General features: G+C 41.7%; 1 protein-coding gene across 1 annotated transcript in view; it reads right to left on the bottom strand.

Moving 5' to 3' along the window:
- Nucleotides 1–5416: 5416 nt before the first annotated feature.
- Slc38a4 (solute carrier family 38 member 4) overlaps nucleotides 5417–24926 on the bottom strand; it is a 36743-nt gene continuing 17233 nt past the window's right edge. The window contains exons 6-15 of the mRNA XM_042677679.1: nucleotides 22041–22122; nucleotides 21868–21950; nucleotides 21706–21764; nucleotides 20145–20420; nucleotides 19932–20011; nucleotides 18594–18694; nucleotides 15184–15308; nucleotides 8801–8945; nucleotides 7414–7511; nucleotides 5417–5710 (exon numbers count right to left, since the gene is read on the bottom strand). Of these exons, the coding sequence (XP_042533613.1) occupies nucleotides 5609–5710; nucleotides 7414–7511; nucleotides 8801–8945; nucleotides 15184–15308; nucleotides 18594–18694; nucleotides 19932–20011; nucleotides 20145–20420; nucleotides 21706–21764; nucleotides 21868–21950; nucleotides 22041–22122 (1151 nt within the window). The 3' untranslated portion in view covers nucleotides 5417–5608. The remainder of the gene's footprint in view (nucleotides 5711–7413; nucleotides 7512–8800; nucleotides 8946–15183; nucleotides 15309–18593; nucleotides 18695–19931; nucleotides 20012–20144; nucleotides 20421–21705; nucleotides 21765–21867; nucleotides 21951–22040; nucleotides 22123–24926) is intronic.

The raw sequence follows: 24926 nt of genomic DNA, 5'->3' as shown, positions 1-24926 counted from the left end.
ACCACATAAGCAAAAAGAAAAAAGCCAGAAGTGGCGCCGTGGCTCAAGTGGTAGAGCGCTAGCCTTGAGCCTTGAGCTGAGGGACAGCGCCCAGGCCCAGAGTTCAGGCCCCACGACCGGAACCCCCCCCCAAAAAATAAATAAAACAATGAAAACTAGATTGATAATGTTCAGTCTCCAGGCAACCAAGAAAACACCAGTCGATTTCAGCTAAGGCAGACCCTGTTGTGAACTCAATTCTTTAGCACCCCTAGACTTACAAGTAAAAAAGATAAATGTAACTGGCTTTGAAATGTTTGTTAGCTATTGCTCTATATTGTACATATGAGATCTTGGAGACATAAAACAATAAACAAGTTGAATTGATCAGTGTTAAAAATTGATTGAGTATAACTACACACTTTCATCTTTCTTATCTCTGAAAATAAAAGTCTAGAAGCAAGAATATTTTGAAAGAGCAAGAAAGGTTATGAATCCATCCCATGTTAAAGAAGGGCTGCTTTTTGTTTCTCATCTCTAGGTTCTCAAAACGCTGTGCTAATGTCTCACAACCTTAAATTTCACTTCCAATCTCTCTGTCTGTCTGTCTGTCTGTCTGTCTCTGTCTCTGTCTCTCTCTGTATGCATGCTGGTACTAAGGCTTAAAGTCAGGGCCTGGGCACTGTCCTTTGCTCTGTGTTCCAGGCTGGTGCTCTGATACCTGAGTTACAGCTTCACTTCCAGCTTTTTGGTGATAAATTGGAGATAAGAATCTCATGGATTTTTCTGCCTAGAATGGCTTTGAACAGAGATTCTCAGATCTCAGCCTCCTAAGAAGTGAGGATTATAGGCATGACCCACTAGCATTTGACTTTTTACTGTTCTTGCTTCCCCAAGACAAGTCAGGGAATCTTCCTGGAATCAGCCCTACCACCTTCCTTTGTAAAACCTGGCCAAAGAGAAATTCTCTACTCTATCTTGTTTGGTAGTACATCATGGAACCTTCATTCTGAAAGAAGCCCTGCCTGGAACCTGGGAAGAAAGGAACACAGCACAGAGACCAGAAGGATTGGAACAGACAGAACTTGCTGGGTATTTCTGCTCTCTATCTGTTACCACTGGTTATGTCCTTTGTGCCAGTCAATAAATTTCCCTAGGTCTTCCTTTTTTTTTTTTTTTTGTCTGTCATAGGGCTTGAACACAGGACCTGGGCGCTGTCCCTGAGCTTTTCTGTTCAAGGCTAGTGCTCTACCACTTTGAACCACAGTGCCACTTCTGTTTTCTGGTGGTTAATTGGAGATGATAGTCTCACAGACTTTCCTGCCTGGGCTGGGTTCAAACCATGATCCTCAGCTCTCAGCCTCCTAAATAGCTAAGATTACAGGTATGAGCCACCCGTACCCACCCTGTGTCTTCCTTTCTTAAAGTACTTTTGTTGCACTAAAGCCTTACTTCAATCTGTTATGCTTTTCTCCTGTTAACCCTGTCCTTCATAGGAGCTTGGAGTGAGGAGCCATGTTTGGAGAAGAGATCTTACATGTTTCCACCTCTCTCACCCCCCGTCCCCTAGGCCTACTCCTTCACCTCTCACCTGCAGCTACTACTTCTCCTCTTTTTTAGTCTCCTTGAAATTACTGTGTCAGAATTTTCTAAGATAATTTTTTTTGTTTCTGTAACTTCACTAAACAGTTATAATACACACTGCAGTTTACATTATAAGAAATAATCTATCACCAGGCCCTGGTGGCTCACACATGTAATCACAGTTCAAAGCCAACCGAGGCAGAAAAGTCTGTGAGATTCTTACCTACACTAAAACCACCAAAAAATTGAGCTGAGAGCAGGGCTGTGGCTCAAGTGGTAGAGCTTTAGCCTTGAGCAAAAGAAGTTCAGAGACAGTGCCCGGGCCCTGAGTTCAACCCCCTGGATTGACACCCCAAAGAATTAAATAAATAAAAATAAATTTGTTACGTGCGAAACTTTTTCATCTATAAAGCCCAACTGTTATGAATCGATTCTCAATGATTACTTATGAATCATAGTTGCTTATATTTTTCCACAGAATGCCCCTTTGGATATTCTGGAAAATCTAGGTAGTGCAGATGTGACTATTATACCTTCCATCATTACTGGGACTTTCTTTCACACTACATGTCTTGATGTACATCTGGAGACAATTGTGCTTATATCATAACTCCATGTTAGGTCGCCTCTAGAGCTGGAAAAAGCAAAGAGACTGATTCTTCCTTAAAATTTCCAGAAGGGAATCAGCCATACTATCTTGATTTTAGAACTCCTGCAGACCTCCAGAATGGTAGGATAAAAAATTACTTATATCTTTTTATTTTACTTTTCTTTTTGGGGGGATGGAGGGGGCAGATGGAGTCTCACTAGGAAGATCAGGCTACCCTTGATCACATAACCTGCTTGCTTCTCCCTCTCCTGTACAGGTATGTACCATCACACCTGGCTTTAATTTGTTTATATTCTTTCACACCATTACGTGTGTGCAGCAATAAGGAGATAATGTGGGTTATAGAGGCCACTACAGTGTTTGTGTGTACATAAATCATTCTTTTGTGCATGTATACAATGAAAAGGACACACGTATTTATGAGATTTAGGTTTTAAATTTTGTTCCATATACAAGTAACCCATAGCCGGGCACTGGTGGCTCACGCCTGTAATCCTAGCTACTCAGGAGGCTGAGATCTGAGGATTGCGGTTCAAAGCCAGCCCGGGCAGGAAAGACCGTGAGACTCCTATCTCCAATAAACCACCAGAAAACCGGAAGTGGCGCTGTAGCTCAAGTGGTAGAGCACTCGCCTTGAGCTGAAGAGCTGAGGGACAGCGCCCAGGCCCAGAGTTCAAGCCCCACGACCGACAAAAAAACAAAAAGAAAAAACAAAAAAAAATACAAGTAACGCATAAACTTCTTTGCTGAAGGAAGGAAAAACACATCATGTTCATTTGCAAAGTTCATTTATTATATACCAATAAACACTTTCTGTAATAAAAAAAGCCTCCTAATACACCAAAACCATCTTATAAATGAAATATGAAAATAAAAACTTTTATCTGTTTACAAGTGGGGTTAAATTAATCAGCACAAGATACCCAATATATGTCTGTCCTGCAGTGTGTATGAACTCCAGTCCTGAAAACAGCCAGGACCCCCCACCCCCAAAAAAAGACAATTAAAAAAGATGTTTTATTACTTGGCGCTGTATTATTGCTCTTGAATATTTATATAATTAAATATGTGGATGCTTTCAAGTTACATTTAATTGTAAAGCATTCAAAATATGTACAGATTTTACAGTTTTCCAAGATTCTTGGATCTTTGATATTTACATCTAAATATGTTCAGATTCAACCTTTTTTTTTTAACATTCAAAAGATACTGTTTTCCATTTTCTGTTCTTTGCTGTTTGGCGATTCCACCCCCACCCTCACATAATAGTAATTTAAAAGTTAGGATAGTTTCTAATAATGCTCAATTTCCATAATAAGAGTATACCTTTTTTACAGATTTTAGAAACTAATGCATAACACAAATATACTTTCATAAACATATATTCCAAAATGAATCTGAAGTAGGATTTAGTATGATTATATTCATATGATACTTATATTTCATATTTGGCTTTACAAAGTGTAAAATATACAAATCTTCTTGGTATTGATTTCAAAAACATTCTAGTGAGCTTTTGAAATTCTAGGTACTGAATAGAGATGTGTGTGTGTGTGTGTGTGTGTGTGTGTGTGTATGTGTGCACACATGCTGGTATTGGAGCTTGAACTCAGGATCTTGTGCTCTCTTGATTTTTTCACTCAAGGCTGGTGCTGTACTATTTGAGCCACACCTCACCTTCTGGCTTTTCACATGTTAAATGGAGATAAGAGTTTCTAAGATTTGCCTGCTGAGACTGGTTTTGAACATCAAACTTCATGGCTCAGCCTTTTGAATAGCTACAATTACAAGCATGAGCCACCTACACATGGCTGAGTAGTAACTGTTAACTCCAGATAAGATTTGGAAGTGAGTAAAAACAATGGTAGTTTGCATTTGCTTTCAGTGTTAACACTTTTCTTTCTATGGAGAATCACTCAATGTTGCGTTAAAGGACAAATGAAATATCAGGAGATAAATATACAATCTAAAATGGATGAAATCCTAGTTCAGTCATGCTAAATTAAAAGAACAACATTGGCAATGACAATGATTCACAAAGAACCAACCTTCCTTCCTTCCTTCCTTCCTTCCTTCCTTCCTTCCTTCCTTCCTTCCTTCCTTCCTTCCTCCTTTCTCCTTTCTTTCTCTTTCTTTCTTCCTTTCTTTCTTTCTTTTTCTTCTTTCCTTCTTTCTTTCTTTTTATATGATAAGTGTAAACAATGAAGAAGAGCATTACCGAACTCTATATATAACTTGGATTTCAAATTTAAAATGTCCCCAATAAACAAATACAATGCAAATGGTTTGGAGCCCTCCAGTTGACTTCCCTGTCCCACTGTGAAGAAAACTACACCCATAAAAAAGAAAAATCCAATGTATGACACATTAACATTCTGACTACAGAACAAGATTATATACATACATATATAGCAAATCACAGTTTCCTGCACTGAAGGTTTTCTTTATCAAATAAAAATTTATCCAACAATACTGGGTAATGTGTCTCCACCATGCACTGTGATCTTCTGAAGATTCTGAATGAAAATGGAAGACTAGAGAGGCAGAACCTTGTTCAGGACAAAAGCAGGACAAAGGCCATTAAAAGAGATGCACACACACATACACACACACACACATGCACACACACACACACACACACAGAGGCTTTCTCAGTGGGCAGGTCAGCTATAAACATTCTTATTAGTTGTTTCTCTCTAATTGAAATAGAGCCTCTCCCATCCTAATATCCATCGATGAGGTCATTCATTCATTCACTCTCAGAAGCAGGATGGGCAAACTGCTCATTAGGGCTGGTATGAAGCACGCTAGACTGGTATGGGATTCCAGATGTGACCTCACAGCAACCATTCACTAGGTGGGCCTGGCACCTTTTGACCCTGTTAGTTCTCAGACCCAGAGTATTTGCTGCATGATAGGGTAAGGCATGATTAAGTGGTGATAGCTTTGCTACCAGGGCATTTAGGTTTGATGTTCTGAGAGGGCAACTTTGTACTACTCTGCAGGGGTGAAGGGTGGGGAATGGGTAGGGGAAAGGCTGGTATCTGCTGACCATCACACGAAGTTGCCTTTATTCTGCTTGTGCATCGACAAAAGTACACCCTGATCACCTCCCTGTGCTCAAGTCCAACCTGGGGAGAAATGTGCACTGCAGGCTTGAAACATAGCTTCAGTCATTGTTGACCAAAGCGGGGAAAAACAAACAATGAAACCCCAAAACAACAATAACAAAAACAACAACAACAACAAAAACCACCTTAATTTTAACTTTTGCAGGTGTCTGGTGACACTCCTAAGCAAACATCTCTGGAATCTTCTGGCTAGTTCCTATGAAATATCGGCCCAATCACGGTAGGTCAAAATGTCTTTTGGGGAGTATAACTCGCCAACATTTCCAACAGAAAAAAAAAGGGACACATATTTTTTTTCCTTGGATTAGTGGTGTTTGGAATTTGGAGGGTTGTAGATCCAGTCAATTATAATGAGGGCCATGCTTCCCATCATGAAGATAATTCCAGTCACAAGGAAGATCAATGCCTGTAATGCACAGAGAACTTGTGAGGGAAAACGCACCATTCCTGACCAATTTGGTGTGGGAGGGCAATCTGATTTGCATGTTGTTTGCTGAGAAAGGGCTCTACTGCTGTGCCATGCCTCCAGTCCTGGTTTTTTGGCTGCTAAGTTTGAAGGTAGGATCTTACTTCCTGCCCAGGCATGCACTGACACCTCCATACACCTATGTTAAGTTCTCAGTAGGTTTTGTTTTTGTGTTTGTTTGTTTGTTTGTTTATTGCAGGGACTGGATTGAACTGTAAGCCATGGTTCTCTCATTTTTCATGTCCCAAGTAGGCTAAGATTATAGTCAAGCCATAGCTGGCTTGAATAATATTCTGTGTGTGTGTGTGTGTGTGTGTGTGTGTGTGTGTGTGTGTGTGTATGTATGTGTGTGTGTGTGTGTGTGCCCGCACGCATGCGTGCCAGTCTTGGGGCTTGAACTCAAGGTCTGGGCACACTCCCTAAACTTTTGTACTTGAAGCTAGGACTCTACCACTTGAGCCATAGATCCTCTTTGGCTTTTTGGTGGTTAATTGGAGATGAGAATCTCATGAACTTTCCTGCCCAGGCTGCTTGGAACCATGACTCTCAGATCTAAGCCTTCTAAGTAACTAGGATTACAGGTATCACCAGTACTTGGTAGATAAATATTTTTTTATTTACCAGTCTTGGGCCAGGGCACTGTCCCTGAGCTTCTTTGTGTTCAAGGCTAGCATGCTACCACTTGAGCCATGATGCCAGTTCTAGCTCTTTCTGAGTTATTTATTGGAGATAAGAGCCTCACAGACTTTTCTGCCCGGGCTGACTTCAAACCACGATCCTCAGATTGCAGCCTCCAGAGAAGTTATTACAGATGTGAGCCACAGGCGCCAGGCTAATTTTGCTCATTTTACATCTGGTCATTCTGCATGTGAGTCATAAATAAAATAAGCAAGGTGCCCAGGCCACATTGCTGCAACAAGCTAGACATAACAAGGTTCAAAGAGTCAAAATCCAGTGGCAAAATAGTGCAAGGAGCTTATAACACCAAACAATCTTGAGAGGGGAGTGACCTCCAGTCATGAATGTGTAGTAAATCAGTAAGGAGCTTGCAAAACCCTCATGCAAGGCCTTCTTAAGTAGTCACTGATACTATCTGACTACTAGAGAAGCAATCATTTCTAGTATATTTTTCTGTAGGACCATTGTGGAAAAGGCTTGTACACGCCTGAATTTAATAAAGTGATACTTTATACCTAAAAAGATTAATTGGCAACAAACGGTATGTTTCCCACCTCAGTTCAAACCAGGGGAAAAGTAAGAGAATGATAAAAGAGAAACGTAAATAAGGATTAGCTCTGGCAAATCTCACAGATCACACATGTGTGCATGATTCTCTAACACTGGTGGGGATGTAAATATATATATAAATATGTATATTTACATGTTATAGGGACAGTGCAGCTCCAACCTGGCATCAAAACCTGGCAAGCAATACAGAAATCCTGCAAGCCCATGCAAGAGGCATGGAAGAAACGTAGCCTCTGCCACATCTAGCTAGAAAACCATCTTTTTTTCCACCATGAGGTTTCAGCTCATCTTGGGTTCCTTTTCTTTTCTTTTTGTGAGCTTTGACTATTTTCTGAGGTATTCCAAGTCGAGAGCAACTGGGAATGGGGGGGGGTGTGATTGCAAATGTTACTTACCCCAACCTTTTGGGGTGATCGAAGAGGTTCTTTCTTGACAAGTTTGAGATAAAAAACTGCTGGAAGAATAAAAATCAGCATCGTGGCCGAAGAAGCCCCTGAGGAGAGAGACACAGGGTAGGTCAATGATGTACGAGGTAGTCTTTTCTGCAAAGCATATACCTGAGACCATATATGTTAGAGAAACCAAATAGAACTCTGGTTCTTTTTAGCACCCAAAACGCACACCTAACCACATATGCTCATATTTATTGCCTATTCCTAAGAGCCATGTTTATAAAGCAAGTGAAAATATACCTGACCTCATAGTTGCAAAGGCATATATTGTAAATGTAGGACTAAATACAAATTTACAAAAGATTAGTACTACAAGGATATATTAAGAAGGCTATACATTCTCCTTGCCTTCCCCCCCACCCCATAAATTCTTTAAACATGCTCCTTATTCACCTCTTTCATTTCCAGTCGCCTCTATCTGCTCAGCCCAGTGGTTCCAGTCTGTAAGCTTAATGACTTAAGAGGATCAAAGTTTGAGGCCAGGCCAGGCAAAAAGTTTCTGAGATTCCATCTCAGAAAACAAGCCAGAGTCAGTTACTGGTGGCTCACACCTGGAATCCTAACTGATCAGGAAATTGGGATTTGGAAGATTATAGTTCAAGGCCAGTTCAGTAGAAAAAGTCTGTAATACAGAGTCCATCTCCAAAAATAACCAGAGAAAGCGAGGGCTGGAGGTGTGGCTCAAGTGGTAGAGTACCTGCCTAGCAAGCATAAGGCTCTGAGTTCCAATCATGATCCAACCATAACATTTTAATTTTATTTTTTATTGTGTTATAAAGGTGATGCACAGGGGGGTTACTATTACGTAAGTCAGGTAATAAGTATATTTCCTTTTGGACAATGTCACCCCTTCCCATACTCTCCTAGTTTTTCCCTCCTGTTCCCACATTCATATTTTATTTAAGTAGTCTAATCTCATACTTATACACAGTCCTGGATTCAATTTCCAGCAAACCACCCCCCCCATGCAAAATTTGAGTAAAATTTCTACTTGTAGAATGAAAAGTTAAATATATTAATAGATCATAGAGTTAACAGAAATAATATGCTTTAAAAAAAAATCAAATTCCTAGTTCTCTAAGGATGTCATTTAACCCTCAGCTGATTCTCCTAGACGTCAGAGGGCTTCCATTGTGTGACTGTCTTTCCCTGTCCTTGATGGCGGAGTTGTGACCCATGTCCAAATCTTGGGTCCACCCCAAGGTATAGGACTTGAGTCCTGTGAGGTCTAGTTTCCTATCTGTCAGAAAAGGCAACTGGATGAAATCAGAGAGTAAGCTCCCCATGTCACTTGGAAGAAAGGAGGAAGTCACCAGAGTCCGAAACTTACCTATGAATCCAAAAATGTATTTTATCGTTGGCACAAGGATGACCAGGACATTATTAAGTGCGATAATTATGACTGCAATCAGGAAATGTCTTATCCAGCTGAAAGGTCTTTTGGGAAATAACAGAGTGGTCACGGATGTACGAATCTGTAACAAGATGTTTAACAGGAAGATCATGGCAAGTATTCACATTGTTCTAAAGCATTTTGGTTCTTTCCCATACAAAACAGAACATTTACTGTCTCATCTAGTGTTTTTTCTTTTTCTTGGCAGGGAGGGGAGGACATAGAGGCTTGAACTCAGGGCCTGTTGCTGGTTCTGAGCTTTGTCTCTCAAGACTGGCACTCTATTACTTGAGCTACTCTATCTACTTCTGGCTTTTTGCTATTTAATTGGAAATTATGAGACTCACAGACTTTCTTCCCTGGGGTGACTTGGACCTATGATCCTTAGATCTCAGTCTCCTGAGTAGCAAGGTGTGAGCCACCAGTGCCCAGCAATTGACGTACCTGTTTTTTAAATGCAGTTCACTGGTGTTAAACACGTTTTTCTCCCTTTCTTTTTTTTTTTAATCACTACTAGGGTTTGAACTCAGAGCCTTGTGCTTCCTAGGCAGAAGCTTTACCACTAATCCAAGACAAATCTGAGCTAATTTACGTGAGATTGTGAAAAGAAATTCTACAATCTTGGTTTCTTTCTTTCTTTTCTTTTTCTTTTTTTTTTTTGAGTGGGGGGTCCGGTCGTGGGGCCTGAACTCTGGGCCTGGGCGCTGTCCCTCAGCTCTTCAGCTCAAGGCTAACGCTCTACCACTTGAGCCACAGCGCCACTTTCGGCTTTTTTCTTTTTGCTTATGTGGTGCTGAGGAATTGAACCCAGGGCCTCATGCATGCAAGGCAAGTACTCTACCACTGAGCCACCTTCCCAGCCCTCTTTTCTTCTTTTTACTCTCTTACCCCTACCAACAGATTATACATCTATAAAAAAAGATAGGATTTAATCATCTCAACATTCCTCAAAGTTTCTAGCTTAGTGTTTTGCACTGAGTTAATGCTGAATGAAAGGAAGAACTATTTTTCTTCCCATCAAGCTCCTAGAAAAAGACGCCTATTTCGGCCACAGAAAAAAGTAGGCAAAGGGTCAAAAGAGGCTCCTTTTTCATGGGTGTTCAAATTACAGAGGCCTGACAGGGTAGAGATCCCCGCGGGCAGACGTAGGGGTTGAACACATGCCAATCTTTGGAATCTGTGAGAGAGCACTTTCCTTTTTGGCTTTACTTAGAAATAACTCCTGGCTTTTCACTAAGGGAGCACTTCATTTAAGCCAGGACTTCACTTTTTTTAGAAAGGCTGGGATTGTGTTTTTCTTTTTAAAACTTGTGTTCTAAAGTCTTTTGTTGGTATGGAAATGGAGATGGATTTAAAGAAGAGAAAAAAAATGTTAAGTACATTTGGAAACATGTATGAACAGCAGTAAAAATGCAAGTGTAGTTGCTTGCCAAGCCTCTGGCCACATTCCTTTCCTACCACAGCACCAAAAATTAAAGCCATTGTTTAGGTTGAAGAAGGAATTTCATTATGACAACGGCAAGCCAGAGAGCCCTGCAAATGATTTAAGAATGACTTTGCAATGGATTTTTCATTATGTATGTGTGTGTGTGTGTGTGTGTGTGTGTGTGTGTGTGTGTGTGTGTGTACATGCATTCCAGTCCTGAGTCTTGAACCCAGGGCCTGAGCACTGTCCCTGAGCTTTTTCTTCTCCAAGCTGGCCCTCTACCACTTGAGCCACTTCTGACTCAACTTCCATTTGGTGGTTATTTGCAGGTAAGTGTTTCATAGACTTTCCTGCCTGGTCTGGCTTTGAATGGCAATCCTTGGATCTCAGCCTCCTGAGAGGCTCCAGATGACAAGCATGAGCCTCAGACACCTAACTCTTTGTAACAGATTTTAAAAAATTGGATTAGTGGAAATTACGAAACTTATGTGAAAAAGCACCATCACCACTACCACAAAGCATGTGATTGAACTGTTTTCCCCAACTATCTATAAATTGTATACTGTGACCTATGATTAGTGCTTACTCAATGTCCAAAGTGATCTAAGTAATAGAATTAACGTAAGTTCTTAGGATACATAACAGAGTGCTTCTGGACTTGCCTGGCAGTCATACATGTATAGAATAAAGCAAGACATTATATTTGCATGCTTTATAGTCCTTTATTTAAAATGGTGCCTTTGCCAGGCATCAGTGGCTTGCATCTATAATCCTAGCTATTTGGGAGGCTGAGATCTGAGGATCTTGTCTCCAATTAACCAGCCAAAAGCTATAAGTGGAACTGTGGCTCAAGTGGGTAGAGTGCTAGCTTTGAGTGACAAAGCTAAGGGATAGTGCCCAGGCCCTGAATATAAGTCCCAGTTACCCCACACCCCTACACACACACACACACACACACACACACACAAATGTTGCCTGAAGGCATGAGCAGGGATCTAAAGCCCCCCCCCCCCCCCAATCCCCTCTCCATTAGTTGTACTGACCCACATCAGGGCAAAGGCAGCTCTACCTCATTATTCACTTATCTATAGCCCTTTTCTCTACTGACACAAACTGATAAGAGTCTGGAAATGTGGGCCAGAGGCTGTGGGTGGGTCTCATCTCTAGCAATAGCCAAAGTTCCTCACCCAGAATGATTCTAGAAAGTTCCAGTGCAGCTCTAGAGAAAATATCATTTGTTTTCAGAGATGATATCCCTCTGGAGACAGCCTGTTTAAAAATGTTATGGGTGGATGTGCTGATTAGAGACACAGAAGCTGACTAGAAAGTGAGAGGCTTAACTCTGTTCTCTGAATAAAGAAATCTAGAAAATCCTCCATTGTATAGAAATGGCTCCTTCTTGGGCTGGGAATGTGGCTCAGTGGTAGAGTGTATGCATGAGGCCCTGGGGTCAATTTCTCAGCACCACATAAGCAGAAAAATCTGGGAGTGGAACTATGGCTCAAGTGGTAGAGCACTAGCCTTGAGCTGAAGAGCTGAGGGACAATGCCCAGGCCCAGACCCCATTACCAAGAAGAAGAAGAAGAAGAAGGAGGAGGAGGAGGAGGAGGAGGAGGAGGAGGAGGAGGAGGAAAAGGAGGAGGAGGAGGAAAAAATGGCTTCTTCTTTTACATTGCAGGATTGTGGGCAAGAAAATCCATGAGACTTTTAATTTCCAGTTAGTCACCAAAAAGCTGGAAATGGAGCTGTGGCTCAAGTGGTAGAGCACCAGCCTTAAGTGAAAAAGCTAAGGGACAGTGCCTAGGACTTGAGTTCAAGTCCCAAGACTGGCACCAAAAAGAAAAAGAAAAGAACTACAGAATAATAATTAAAGTTGATAGATTTTCCCAGCCTGTTTCTTTCTTTGATCATTTGTTTGTGGTGATATCAACACAAGTGAATAAATGCCCCAGTGTCCAGTGTTCATTAGTTCAGAGAAGCTGAATGAACAAGGAGACACCAAAGAAACTGCTCTCAGTTCTAAGAACCAAACCAAACAGCACTGACAATTTGTATCACTCTCACCAAAGGGTTGGGATTGAGCCTGGTAAGACTTGATAGAGAGAAAGGAGACTAAACCAGAGGCTGCCTCTGTCTCTTTCACAGACATTTGATTCATGCAAGGTGAGGTAACCCTTGGTACATGACAGCCAGGAATAGCCTTCGGGGGAAGGCAAGATTCACTTAAAGACTATTTCCAAAGCCAACATTGCTGAGCTTGTCCTCTATGCTGGGGACTAGAAAACTATTGAGGGACCCCTGCCAAAGAATGAAGACAGTATTACCTACAGAGTAGTTCATGAGAAGGTTCAGTGAAAATACATGGTATGGATAGCTGTTAGTTATTGTTCTGCATTTTGATTTCCATAGCCAATGTTGTTTTGAAATAGCATCTCATGTATACACACTATTGTTCCTGATGATCAGATGTATTCTAGCACTTTCTGTCCCAATTCCCAAGGAGACTTGTATTGAGATGAAATGTTCATCAGTGAACCAAAGGCTGGCTTTCAATTTCCTACTGCAAAGATGGCAGCCATGGGTCCTGTTACACAGGGAGGAGCTCTGTGCGTGCCACCCATTCAACTGTTGCCTTCTGGCTTTGTGACCTGGCTACATCCATCCGTCCCTTGAGACCAGTGCTTGAAAACACTCTATTTACAGCTTATGAATAAAGTGATACAAAAGCACTTAACAGATTTCTTGTATAAAATGCATTAGTTGAACATTGAGGGGATCACCCTTGGTGTGTGAAAATGTGGTGATATCTTGACAAACAAACAAACCAAAAAGGCCTTCAGATACTGTTTTCCCAGTAAAACTACTTGCTTGGAAACTTGATCCTATAGTCCACCTGACTGACAGTTGTCTTCTGCTTGGTATCCAAGCAGGATTTGAGGACCAGGCCCATGAAATCCTTTCGGACACCTTCAAGGCAGGGCATTATTTAAAGACATTATTAGCCCCTGTAGTGGTAATAAGCATCTGATCGCATGCACTCATGGCCAAAGAATGCGCCAAAATACATTTCAGCACACAGGCAGCATTTAAAGCGACCACAGTGTCATTACATAAATGGTCCTGGAATGCTTGGTCCTTTGCGAGACAGTCTGTACACAGCAGTGTTGATTTCTATGTCACTGGTTTATTTATTATTATTTTTTGTGCCCCTAAAATGAATGAGTAAATTCAGTCTTCATGAAAGGAGCGGAGTTGGCAGGAAGGTAAAGACTTGCGTGTGTTTATCCATAGGTTGTGGTTTTTAATTCTGGCTGCCTAGATCCTCAGAGCCAGTCTTGGTCTGTGAGCCCAGGACCAACTGGTGCATGGAAAACTCTAAGGAAGGATCCAAGTCTCAGTCTGCTAGGGGCAGCCATCAGTTTTAGTGGTGAAGAGACATATAATGGATAAATACAGCATTTTGTGGTTTTTTGTTTTTCTTTGGTGCTGGTTCTGGGGTTTGAACTCAGAGCCTGAGCTCTGTCCTTGAACATTTTGTGCTTACTGTGAGCACACTCTACCACTTGAACCACAACTCAGCTTCTGGCATTTTTGGTGATCAATTGGAGATAATACTCTCACAGACTTTCTTGCCCAGGTTGACTTTGAACCCTAATCCTTAGATCTCAGCCTTCTGAGTAGCTAGGGTTACAGACATGAGCCACCAGCACCCAGCTAGTACAATAATTTTTTTAAGAATCTTTGTTCTAGTGATTTACTTGACAGGAATCTCCTTCCAGCTTTTTTTTTTTTTGCTGGTCCTGGGGCTTGAACTCTGGACTTAGAAGCTATCCCTGAGCTTCTTTTGCTCAAGGCAAGTGCTCTACCACTTGAGCTCCACTTCCAACTTTTTTGAGGAGTTTGTTAGAGATAAGAGTCTCAAGGAGGGCTGGGAAGGTGACTCCGTGGTGGAGCGCTTGCCTTGCATGCCTGAGGCCCTGGGTTCGATTCCTCAGCACCACAGAAGCAAAAAGAAAAAAGCCAAAAGTGGCGCTGTGGCTCAAGTGGTAGATCGCTAGCCTTGAACTGAAGAGCTGAGGGACAGTGCCCAGGCCCAGAGTTCAGGCCCCACGACCGGACCCCCCCCCCCCTCAAAAAAAAAAAAAGAGTCTCAGGGAGTTTCCTGCCTGGGCTGACTTTGAATCATGATCTTCAGATCTCAGCCTCCTGAGTAGCTAGGACTACAGGCGTGGCCAAGCATCTGGCTAGAAGTAACTCTCTTGTTTTCACTTTTTATTTGCATTAATTGGCAGTTTAATTTTCATTATCTTCAAATACTTGTTCAAAGGGGTTTCCCTTGAACATATAGGCTTTTTGTACCATGCATTTGATCAGATTTTGTTTCGACACATCCAGATGCAGATCACTCAGCCTCATCACTCCCCTGAAATCTGGCCCCCTCCACCCTCCCTTTCCCCCCCTCCCCCCCATGCCAGACTTCCCAAACCCTCATTCTTTTTCCAGCTTTCCCCCCTTCCCCTACAGCCCTAGGACTTGAACTCAGGGCCTGGGTGCTGTCCCTGAGCTTTTTGCTCAGCCTCCTGAGTGGCTAGGATTACAGGCGTGAGTCACCAACACCCAACTAACATCAGCTTTTGGACTTTGAATTTGAGAACAAATGTCACGATGTCCTCCCTCAAGTAAAACATAAAATAAAAACCTACCTAACAACGATGGCTACATGGACCTATGAAGTGGTCAGTTTTAAGAGACTCCAAAATGGTATGCGAAAACGATCATGCCCTTGGTGCTGCAACCGCAGACTCACACACAGCAATTAAATCCACATGAGGTCAGCACAGAGGGCTACCTGATGGACCCAATGTGCTTCCCTCCCAGCACTCTCTGTACTTACTGGGAACAGGACAATGGGCACCGTGAGCGTCACTGCCACCAGCACCGCCAGGCGGACCATGAGAAGAGGCGTGTCAAAGGTGTAGACTTTGCTGTATGCATGCAGTAACTCATCTTCAACTTCTCCTACATGAGGAAGAAAGGCGAGAATCCGTCAGGAGGGCACACAGGCCTGGAAGAAACCCAGGGCCGGGAATCCAGACACCTCGCTTTTCCTCGGGCCTCTGAGCGAGGGGACTTTGGTTCAAATGCAGAAAGGAATCCTAAAGTTGAGAAAGACTCAGGAAGCGGATAGGAAATAATTGCTCAAGGATTGCTCAAGGACTGCTTGGGCTCGATGGCATCATTGGAGATCTCTCCCTCCTATAAAGAAACATCACAAACCAAGGGAGAAGGGGATGAATGGTCCAAACTCTATCAGCCTGTCCCTGCCAACTCCCACCTCCCTCTGTGCCCCTTGGCTCAGTTGTCCCAGACATAGCTTCTTTAAACACATTATGTACAGGAGAACTAATTATTCCTAATATTTTTGAGGGGTGGGTGGGGGTATCTTGAACTCAGGGCATCATGTTCTCACTTGCTATTTTTGTTCAAGGCTGGAGCTCTACTACTTGAGCCACACACACCCCCACTTCTGGCTTTTGCTGGTTAATTGGAGAATGTCATGGACTTTCCACTCAGGCTGACTTTGAACTCTGATCCTCAGATCTCAGCTCCTGAGAAGTTATGATTATTATTGGTGTGAGGGATTGTCTGTCATGGGGCTTGAACTCTGGGCCTGGGCACTGTCCCTAGCTCTTCAGCTCAAGGTTAGTGCTCTACCACTTGAGCCACGGCACTATTTCTGGTTTTCTGGTGGTTAATCGGAGATAAGAGTCTCACAGACTTTCCTGCCCCGGCTGGCTTTGAACCGCGATCTTCAGATCTCAGTCTGGGATTACAGGTGTTAGCCACTTTTTTTTTTTTTTGAGCTCAACAATTATGATTTCGTCTTGATACTGAGACACATACTTGGGTGTTGCTTCTCTCTCAAATTTTCATTTGTCTTATGAAACTCATTAGACAAACATGCCTGGGTCTCCAAGTGAATATTCTAAGAGGAAGATGATTCATCCTTGAAATCATATTCATTCATATTTCCACACACAATGAGCAGGAGGGATTAATATAGTCATGTAGCTTGAATTTCCCCACTATTGTTCTCAAGATCAGACAAGAAGGGATAAAATTACATTCAGTTGTATTGACTGTGAATTAATGAATTCACAACCAACAAGAAGTTAATGCTTATTCTAGAGCAAATGTTTGGTTAATAGTTATATCTTAGAAACAAACTTAAGGGCTAGGTGCTAGTGGTTTATGCCTGTGATTCTAGCTCCACAGGAGGCTGAGATCTGAGGATTATGGTTTGAAGCCAGCCCAGGCAGGAAAGTCTGGGAGACTCTTTCCTCCAATTAACCACCAAAAACCCAAAAAGCCAAAAGTGGAGCTGTGGCTCAAGTAGTAGAGCACTATCCTTCATGAAAGGGTCAGAGCCCAGGCCCTGAATTCAAGCCCTAAGACTGGTACACACAAGAAAGAGAAAGAAAGAAGAAAGAGGGAGAGAGGGGGAGGGGGAAGGAGGGAGGAAGGAAGGACTCAAATCCTCCCCAACCTGTCATGCAACCTATTGATCTATTTAACAAATCTATTCAGATAAAGAAAATCCCCCCTAAAATGTTAAAGTTTTATACGAGAATATATTTATGCTAATAATTAATTCATGTAAACAAATGCTATGAGGTCTCTATTTGATTCAGTGAAATTTGTCTTACTGGGCTACACTTCATGGAAGGAATACAATATTTATAAAACTAATTTTTTAAAAAAGAATACTACTCCCTTTTGGTACTATAAAGTTTACAGAGAAGAAATATTGAATGCATACTTTAATGAGGCTCTTGTCAATGTCTTTGTTGCTGGCTTTTTTTTTTTAATAGAACATTGCCAGATTGAAAGGAAATTTTATTATAATCTCCTCTTTCATAAGAAACCACTTCCTACTGGGCTGGGAAGATGGCTCAGTGGTAGAGTGCTTGCCTTGCATGCATAAGGCCCTGGGTTCGATTCCTCAGCACCACATAAGCAAAAAGAAAAAAGCCAGAAGTGGCACTGTGGTTCAAGTGGTAGAGCGCTAGCCTTGAGCTGAAGAGCTGAGGGACAGCACCCAGGCCCAGGGTTCAGGCCCCATAACCGGACCCCCCCCCCAAAAAAAAAGAAACCACTTACTATAATAGAAGCGAATAAGATAAACAGAACTTTTACTTACTGTTCCAAGTCCCTAGATTTAACTTATCTGGTAAAATAAGAAGCAAGCTAAACCTTACTATGTGACTTCCCCCCCCCTACTTTGGCTTGTGAGATACATATGATATGTGTGTGTGTGTGTGTATACATATATACACACACATAAATAGAATTTTAGTCATCAATCAGAAAGAATGATATTACGTAATATGCAGGGAAATGAATGAATCTGGAAAGTGTTAAGAGAAGTCAGGCTGAAAGACACAAATGATACATATTTTCCTTCATATGTGGAAATTAGATACAAATTATAAATATGTATGTAAATATATACAAAGTCATATGCATATATGCAAGGGAGGATTCCAATGGTGTCTTTTCTTTGAACAACTAACTTAAGTTGAGCAAATTGAATACCAGGAAGTTAGAACATGTGTTGGGGAGGTAACAAAGTATGTGGTGGGGGGGGGACAGACAACTAGAGATAGAGAGAGGAAGAACAAGTAAATGCAGTCATAATATTCCATGTACATATGTGAAAATGGAACCAGGCAACTTGAGGGAGGGGTGAGGTTAGGAGAGATGGGGAGAAGCAAGGGGAGACACTGATCACACGCATTCTAATCATAAGCTGACAGGTTGAATTGAAGCCCCTTTGTAGGGCTGGGAAGGTGGCTCAGTGGTAGAGCGCTTGCCTTGCATGCCTGAGGCCCTGGGTTCGATTCCTCAGCACCACATAAACAAAAAGAAAAAAAAAGCCGGAAGTGGCGCTGTGGCTCAAGTGGTAGAGCGCTAGCCTTGAGCTGAAGAGCTGAGGGACAGTGCCCAGGCCCAGAGTTCAGGCCCCACGACCGGACCCAAAAAAAAAAAAAATAAATAAACCCCTTTGTATAACTACTTAAGGTTAAAATAATAAATATCAGAGAGAAGTCTTGTCAACCAATCGCGAATAAACAAAATAAAATACATGTGAAAGTCTTGTTACAAAGTTTTGTAACCTGTGAACTAAGTGGTCTAAGACTTATTTCCTTAAGTCAGTGACAAAGCTAAGTAACTGTCATTCCTAGATCCATCATTGGTCCAAGTGAGATTGTCACAGACAGAATGACCTTGACAATGACCTACCATAGAAAGTGAGGTAACCAAACAGGGCAGCCAGCATGTACATGACAAGCATCCCTGTGATGGAAATATTGGACACCGTTTGCATCTTCCTTCGGGATCGGCTAAAAGAAAGAGAAAGGAGCACTGAGCTTCATTTCTTACACTTGCCAAAATATCCCTTTTTTACAAATTAAAATAAGAAAGTAATCAAATTAAAAGAAAAAGTAATGTCCGAGTTGCTCCTTATGAAACCACATTCCTAGCACCTAAACTTACAGCTGATTTAAATAGACTTAGAGCATGCTGGAGGATTTGTGTAACGACCATTTCCCTACAAGAACAGTCTTTCATGACTGTAAGTGAGTTTATCTATAAGGCTATAATTAACATAAAGTCAAAGGCTTCTAACATAAAGAACCCACTATCCACAAAGCATATCTTCTTCAGTGTTCAGACTCTGAGGAGGACTTACACAGTGATTGCTTCTATAGAAGAAGCATCTGGAAACTATTCCAGATGGTACCTGTCTTCCTATAGTCAATTGTCAGACGTTAGGGAGTAACTGCTCCATATGATTCTCCAAGCACATCAAAGACACCAACATTGAAATGGTTCTGAAAGTTCTTTTTTTTAAAAATGAGGTTAAATAAGAATTTTGTGGGAGAATTATTCTTGTCTAGTACAGATTGAAGAGTGAGGTTACGGAAGTTTGGGTTAAGGAAGTGGGGAAGTATTACATGTCAGTCTTCTGTCAGAGGTGAAGGGGAGGGAAGAGGAAGCTGAATGAAAGTGAAGGAAGGGATGACATGGTCCAAAAAAAGAAGAAATGTACTCATTACCTGCCTTAGGAAATGGTAATCCTTCTGTATAACACCTTAATCATAACAGGAAGAAACAAGATTTCCTTGTCACATCTGCCATGTACAGATGAGACAATGCATCCGGACATTGGCTCATTTGTTAGGGTGAACATCTTCCAGACAAGGCTTATGAATTGACCACAAGTGATAGCCATGCTTTACCAAGGCCACCCTAACCATACATTGTAGTCTTCATTCTGTCTGCCATTTCCCATTAAAACTCCAATTTAAATTCCTCAAACCTGTCCAGATCATTATAACCACCAGCTTTTCCCTCCCTCCCCATCTGCCCCAAGCCCTCCTCAAACCATTCTAGCAGAAGAACAGGAGAGAAAGCAGAGAAGGCAAGACTGTGGTATAGGCCAATTTATACTTTGTGGGTTAAAACATGTCACGGATAAATGACTATAGCCCATACTTTTTCTGAAGAGAAAGCTACAAAGTAGCATGTGTCCTCAGCAAGGAGCAAATTAGAATGCTAAAATGATGGCTGTCTTACTCTTTAAGTTCACTGTAGATGGGAAGGACCTCAGGGTGGCATACAAAAGCAAACGCTAGGATAGGAATTGCATAGGCCGTCTGCAAAACAAAGACAATACCCCATGTTTAGCATTCCAACACAGATGGCAACTTCCATGCCATCTCAGTCAATGAAATAAATACTGGGAGTCCACATTAACTGGGCTTATGAAAGACTCGGTCTCTTACTTACCCGGGAGTTGAATACGAAATATTTGGGTTGACATTTGTCATCACTGTGGGCTTCATACTCAACACCACTGCCGAGGAGAGAGTTCTTGGCCTCATTCTCGTCCAGCCCAGAGGGGCTGCGGTGCGTGTAATCCATCATGAAGTTCACGCCACTGCTCTCAGAGTTATTGGGGAACATTATCACGTGTACTGGGAGGGTATTGTTGAACGTCACATTTCCATCATGGTGATCCAGAACAGACAGAGGGCAGGGTATTTGAAATTTTTTGTAAATCACCTAGACACAATCATTAAAATAATAATAATAATAATAAAGGTCAAAATCACAAAATAAAAACCCAGAGGAGTGAGGACTCTAGACCACAGAGACTCCTTCGAATCTCAGCTCTAAGGAAAAAAGTTGGGGCTAACCCTGCCAGAGCTGCCACAGGGACTCAACAGGGTAGTACTTTACACAAGGCCACCCTGACCCCTGCTGCGACACATTTCCTTGCTACCTTTCAAACGTTTCTATGTCTTTAAACTAAAGATAACATGGTTCATCAAGAAATCCTTTCCTTAGCCAGGCAACAGTGGCTCAGACCTAGGTTGAGACTTGAGAATTGTGGTTCAAGGCCAGCCAGGAAAGGAAAGCCTGTGAGACTCTTATTTCCGATGAAGCACCAAAAAGTCACAAGTGGAGCTATGGTTCAAGTGGTAGAGCTCAGGGACAGTGCCCAGGCCCTGAACTCAAGCCCCAAGACAGAGAGACACAGACAGACAGACAGACAGACAGACAGACAGACAGACAGACAGACACACACACACACACACACACACACACACACACACACACAGCCCCTCCCTTTTCATTGGTTCTTCAGGAGAAACATTTTATAAATTTGTATCCATTTTTATATTACCAAAGAGTTCTCTTTTTCTTAGGGATTGAATTTCTTCTTTAATTTCATTGTGGTTGTCCTCTCTTATGGGGTAGATGTGGAAGAGTGATGGTTAGCTTATGTAGAGACAGTTATAGGCTTCCCTCCTTCCTCTGCCTTCCTAACTGGGATTCCTGACCTTTTCCTTTGTCCACATATTCATTCCTTGTGCCTAGAACATACTATTTGTAATGACCTTGCCATTCTAACTCAACTATTTTTAAGCTCAGGACTGCTTTTTTCCTCATTCCAATTTAGAACTCAACAAAACTGCTTGTGGTACAAGAATTATTTCATGCTTGTGAAGTGCTTGAACAAAAATGAAGACATTCAGCCAGCTGCAGGTGGCTCCTGCTGTAATCCTAGCTACTCAGGAGGCTGAGATCTGAGGATTCCAGTTCAAAGCCAGCCAGAGCAAAAGAGTCCAGGAAATGATTATCTCTAATTAACAACAAAAAAGCTGGAAGTAGAAGTATGGATGAAGTGGTGGAATGCCTTCTTTGAGTGAAAAAGGTCAGGCCCAGCACTGGACTAGTGGGTACAAGTGTGCATGCACACACACACACAAAGAAGACACTAATTCAATCACTAATAGCTTCTCACATTCACCATACTACAAGGAATGTATTACAAATCACTTACCACGCTAACAAAAAACACCATGCAGGTGAGGGAAAATCCACTGGTATAGCCAAGGTAACCTAAGAGTTAACAGAAATATTTTGGAAGGTGAATCTAGCATCTCCAGGGATCTTGCTTATTAGAATGCAAAAATGTATATCTTCAGTTAGAAAAGGGATTTACCTAGATTTTTCAGAAGAGAGAGTGGCAGAATAATTCCCACAGACACAAATATGATGAGGTAGTTGCCGTTGAGGTACCATTCCCTATGAGAGAAACAGTGACAAGGATGTCAGGACTGGAAAAGGGGAAAGACAAGGAGCTACTGGATGCCACGGAGGAAACGTGAGACATACCCAGTATTTTCTTCAAGTCCCATGAATGCTCTGATAACTTCAGGAAGTTCGTATTTAATGATAAAGAGGTAGCTGGACATTGCTAAAATGGAAAACGTGACAGCTTAGTGGTGTGTATTGACTGTTGTGAAGACATTTGGGATAATCTGTTCTTCTTGGTCTAAGATGAGCATCTAATCCCCCCACACAGTGAGAAGCTAATGTGTATTTTACAATGCTTCTAAGCCTTTTCTCAAAAGTAAACATTTGGATGTATCATTCTGTGTGTGTGTGTGTGTGTGTGTGTGTGTGTGTGTATGCATGTGCTAGCACTAGGGTCTGAACTTTAGTGCCTGGGCATTGTCCCTTAGCTTTTTCACTCCAAACTCTACCATTTGAGCCACAGCTCCACTTCTGGCTTTTCAGTGGTTAATCAGAAAGAAGAGTCTCAAAGACTTTCCTGTCTGGGCTGGCTTAGAAGTATGATCCTCAGCTCTCAGTCTCCTGAGCAGCTAGGATTACAGGTGTGAGCCACTGGTGCTCCGTTGGCCTCCTCATTTGTACACGTGGACTGTTGCTAACCATATCTATGTTGATTTTGTGTTAAATCCAATTTGTGGGTTTCCAAGGGAAGCTGCAGGTTTTGAGCCTTTACCCTCATTAGTGATTGATCATCGTGGCCTGTATTGAATGTGCTTGTTTTAGTGTCTAGGGACAAGAGTCTGACAACAAAAGTCATGGGCCACAGAAAAAGGGAGGAATTGCAGGGTGACCTGCATGTGCTCTGGGCCACTCTGGCCTTTCCCAGGTAGGCTTCTGGTCAGGTTTTCTGTGATCTCTCTGTGGGGCACACCAAGCAAGTCTTAGACTCCTGATAATTGAAACTGGTAGCTGTCTGGACTGATCAAAGAATACAAGAGATGATAGCTTCTGTTCTTCTTCATTAATTAAGGGATTTGATGTTATTCCTCAATATTCTAGTCATCTGTTGGTCAAATAAGAAAGTACCCAAAATGGCAAATCTTCAATGAGCATCTTGACGGGTGACTGATAAATGATTGGTACTATTGAAAAAGATGAATACCCTCTAAATACCCACCTTGGAAAAGTGAATGTGTTCAAATATGCATAACATTACAGTTTTTCTATAGTTGTAGGGATGTATCTAACATTCCTTTCCCCAAGTCCATCCACTCAGTGAAGTGTAACACTGATTGGTTATCTGACACATGATTGGGACACTTGAATAAAAATAAAACTGACAAATTTGATAAGGAAGCTTTAAATATGGACTCCATCTTTATGCTGAAGTTTTGCTAATAGGCATTTACAAGTGGGCACTGGTGGCTTCAGGTCTGTAGATCATGGTTCAAAGCCAGCCTAGGCAGGAACATCAGTGAACTGCTATCTCAAGGAAGCAACAAAAAGCCAGAAGTGGAGCTGTTGATCAAATGGTAGCACATCAACTAAGAAAAAACACCCAGGCCCTGAGTTCAAGCCCCAGTTCTAGGACAAAAGTGATAAACATACTAAGTAAATAAATATTAAAAAAAAAAACCAAACCATACCTATCTAAGTTGTAAACTGGACTATTAATAGTTCAAAAGCAGTTCCTTAACATCAAACAAAAGAAATAACGGTGGTAATAGTTCCCCACTTCATACAGCTCCACACCTGATTATCTAAAAAGTCTGATGATGTGGGAGGTGTGATTTTGTGAAATTAAATTACATGGCCAAGATCACACAGTGTGGAAAGAGTGAATCACATCTACAGATGTCTCCTAACGTATGAGCTGATGCTACTTATCTATCAGCCAAGTGAAATGATTCCTGTGACAGTTGATGTATCTTCCATCCTTGGGATTTGGTTAATGTTTACAAGACCTTGCCGAAGGCAGACTCTTACAGAGCGTAACCAGGAGATATTTCTGACTCACTAGCTCTGTGAGGCACCACTCCATTTCAGAATTACAAACTGCCAACTTTCAGTGATGTCACCACTGTTAATTTGTTTGGCCTTTGAAAATTCAGTATGAACCCAAACCTGTTTGGGTAATGTCAGCATTATTCTGCTAACATTCAAACATCCGTGGTGAATATTAAGTTGATTTTGTTTATTTTTTAGGGGATTAGGAAATCAAGAGTTCTAAAAATGGAGTGACTAATTCAAGAAAGACAAGAGGCTTTCTTCAGCTACATGTCCAATGAATCCCATAAAAAAAAAAAAAAAAGGAAGGATTTTCTGGGATGGCGTTATGAAACTCTATTTCACCTCCTTAGAAACCACTTCTTGGGTGTGGTTGGATGCAGAGCCTACATTATAGTTTATTCCAGGATTAGAAGCATAACAGTAGCCATGCTTTGAACATTGGGTATAGCTGTCACTTTGCTTGATGAGTTCAAGGCTAACCATACTTATAGCTATTTATTCCAGCTGTCAAAAACAAGTAAATTAGATCAACCATGAATTGATTTTATGAAATGATCAAGATTTTAGATTTGATAGGGCTAGAAATTGAACCAAATATAAAGCAGCCTCTTTGGTGGGACTCCGGGGTTCTCAGATGCTTAGGATCCACACCCAGTAGAATGAATGAGATAATCCTGGTGTTAGGGCCAATTTCTATCAAGGATTATGTCACTAATGTATAAAAATATGAAGAGAAATTAATATTAGCAAGTGCGAGGCCCTGGGTTTAAGTCCTAGCAACAAAAAAGAGCTAGGTTTTATTTTCTTGCTTACCAACTACCCATTATTAGGGCAGGTCATAGTTGGATAAAAACATATTAAAGGAACCAAGTGTTGGTGGCTCACGCCTATAATCCTTGCTACGCAGGAGGCTGAGATTTAAGGACCATGGTTCAAAGCCAGCCAGGCCTAAAAGTCCCCATGAGACTCTTGTCT

This window comes from Dipodomys spectabilis, unplaced genomic scaffold, assembly GCF_019054845.1.
Source record: "Dipodomys spectabilis isolate Male_0828 unplaced genomic scaffold, ASM1905484v1 ptg000039l, whole genome shotgun sequence".
Classification (NCBI taxonomy): Eukaryota; Metazoa; Chordata; class Mammalia; order Rodentia; family Heteromyidae; genus Dipodomys; species Dipodomys spectabilis.
This window is presented reverse-complemented; position numbering and strand designations above follow the sequence as displayed.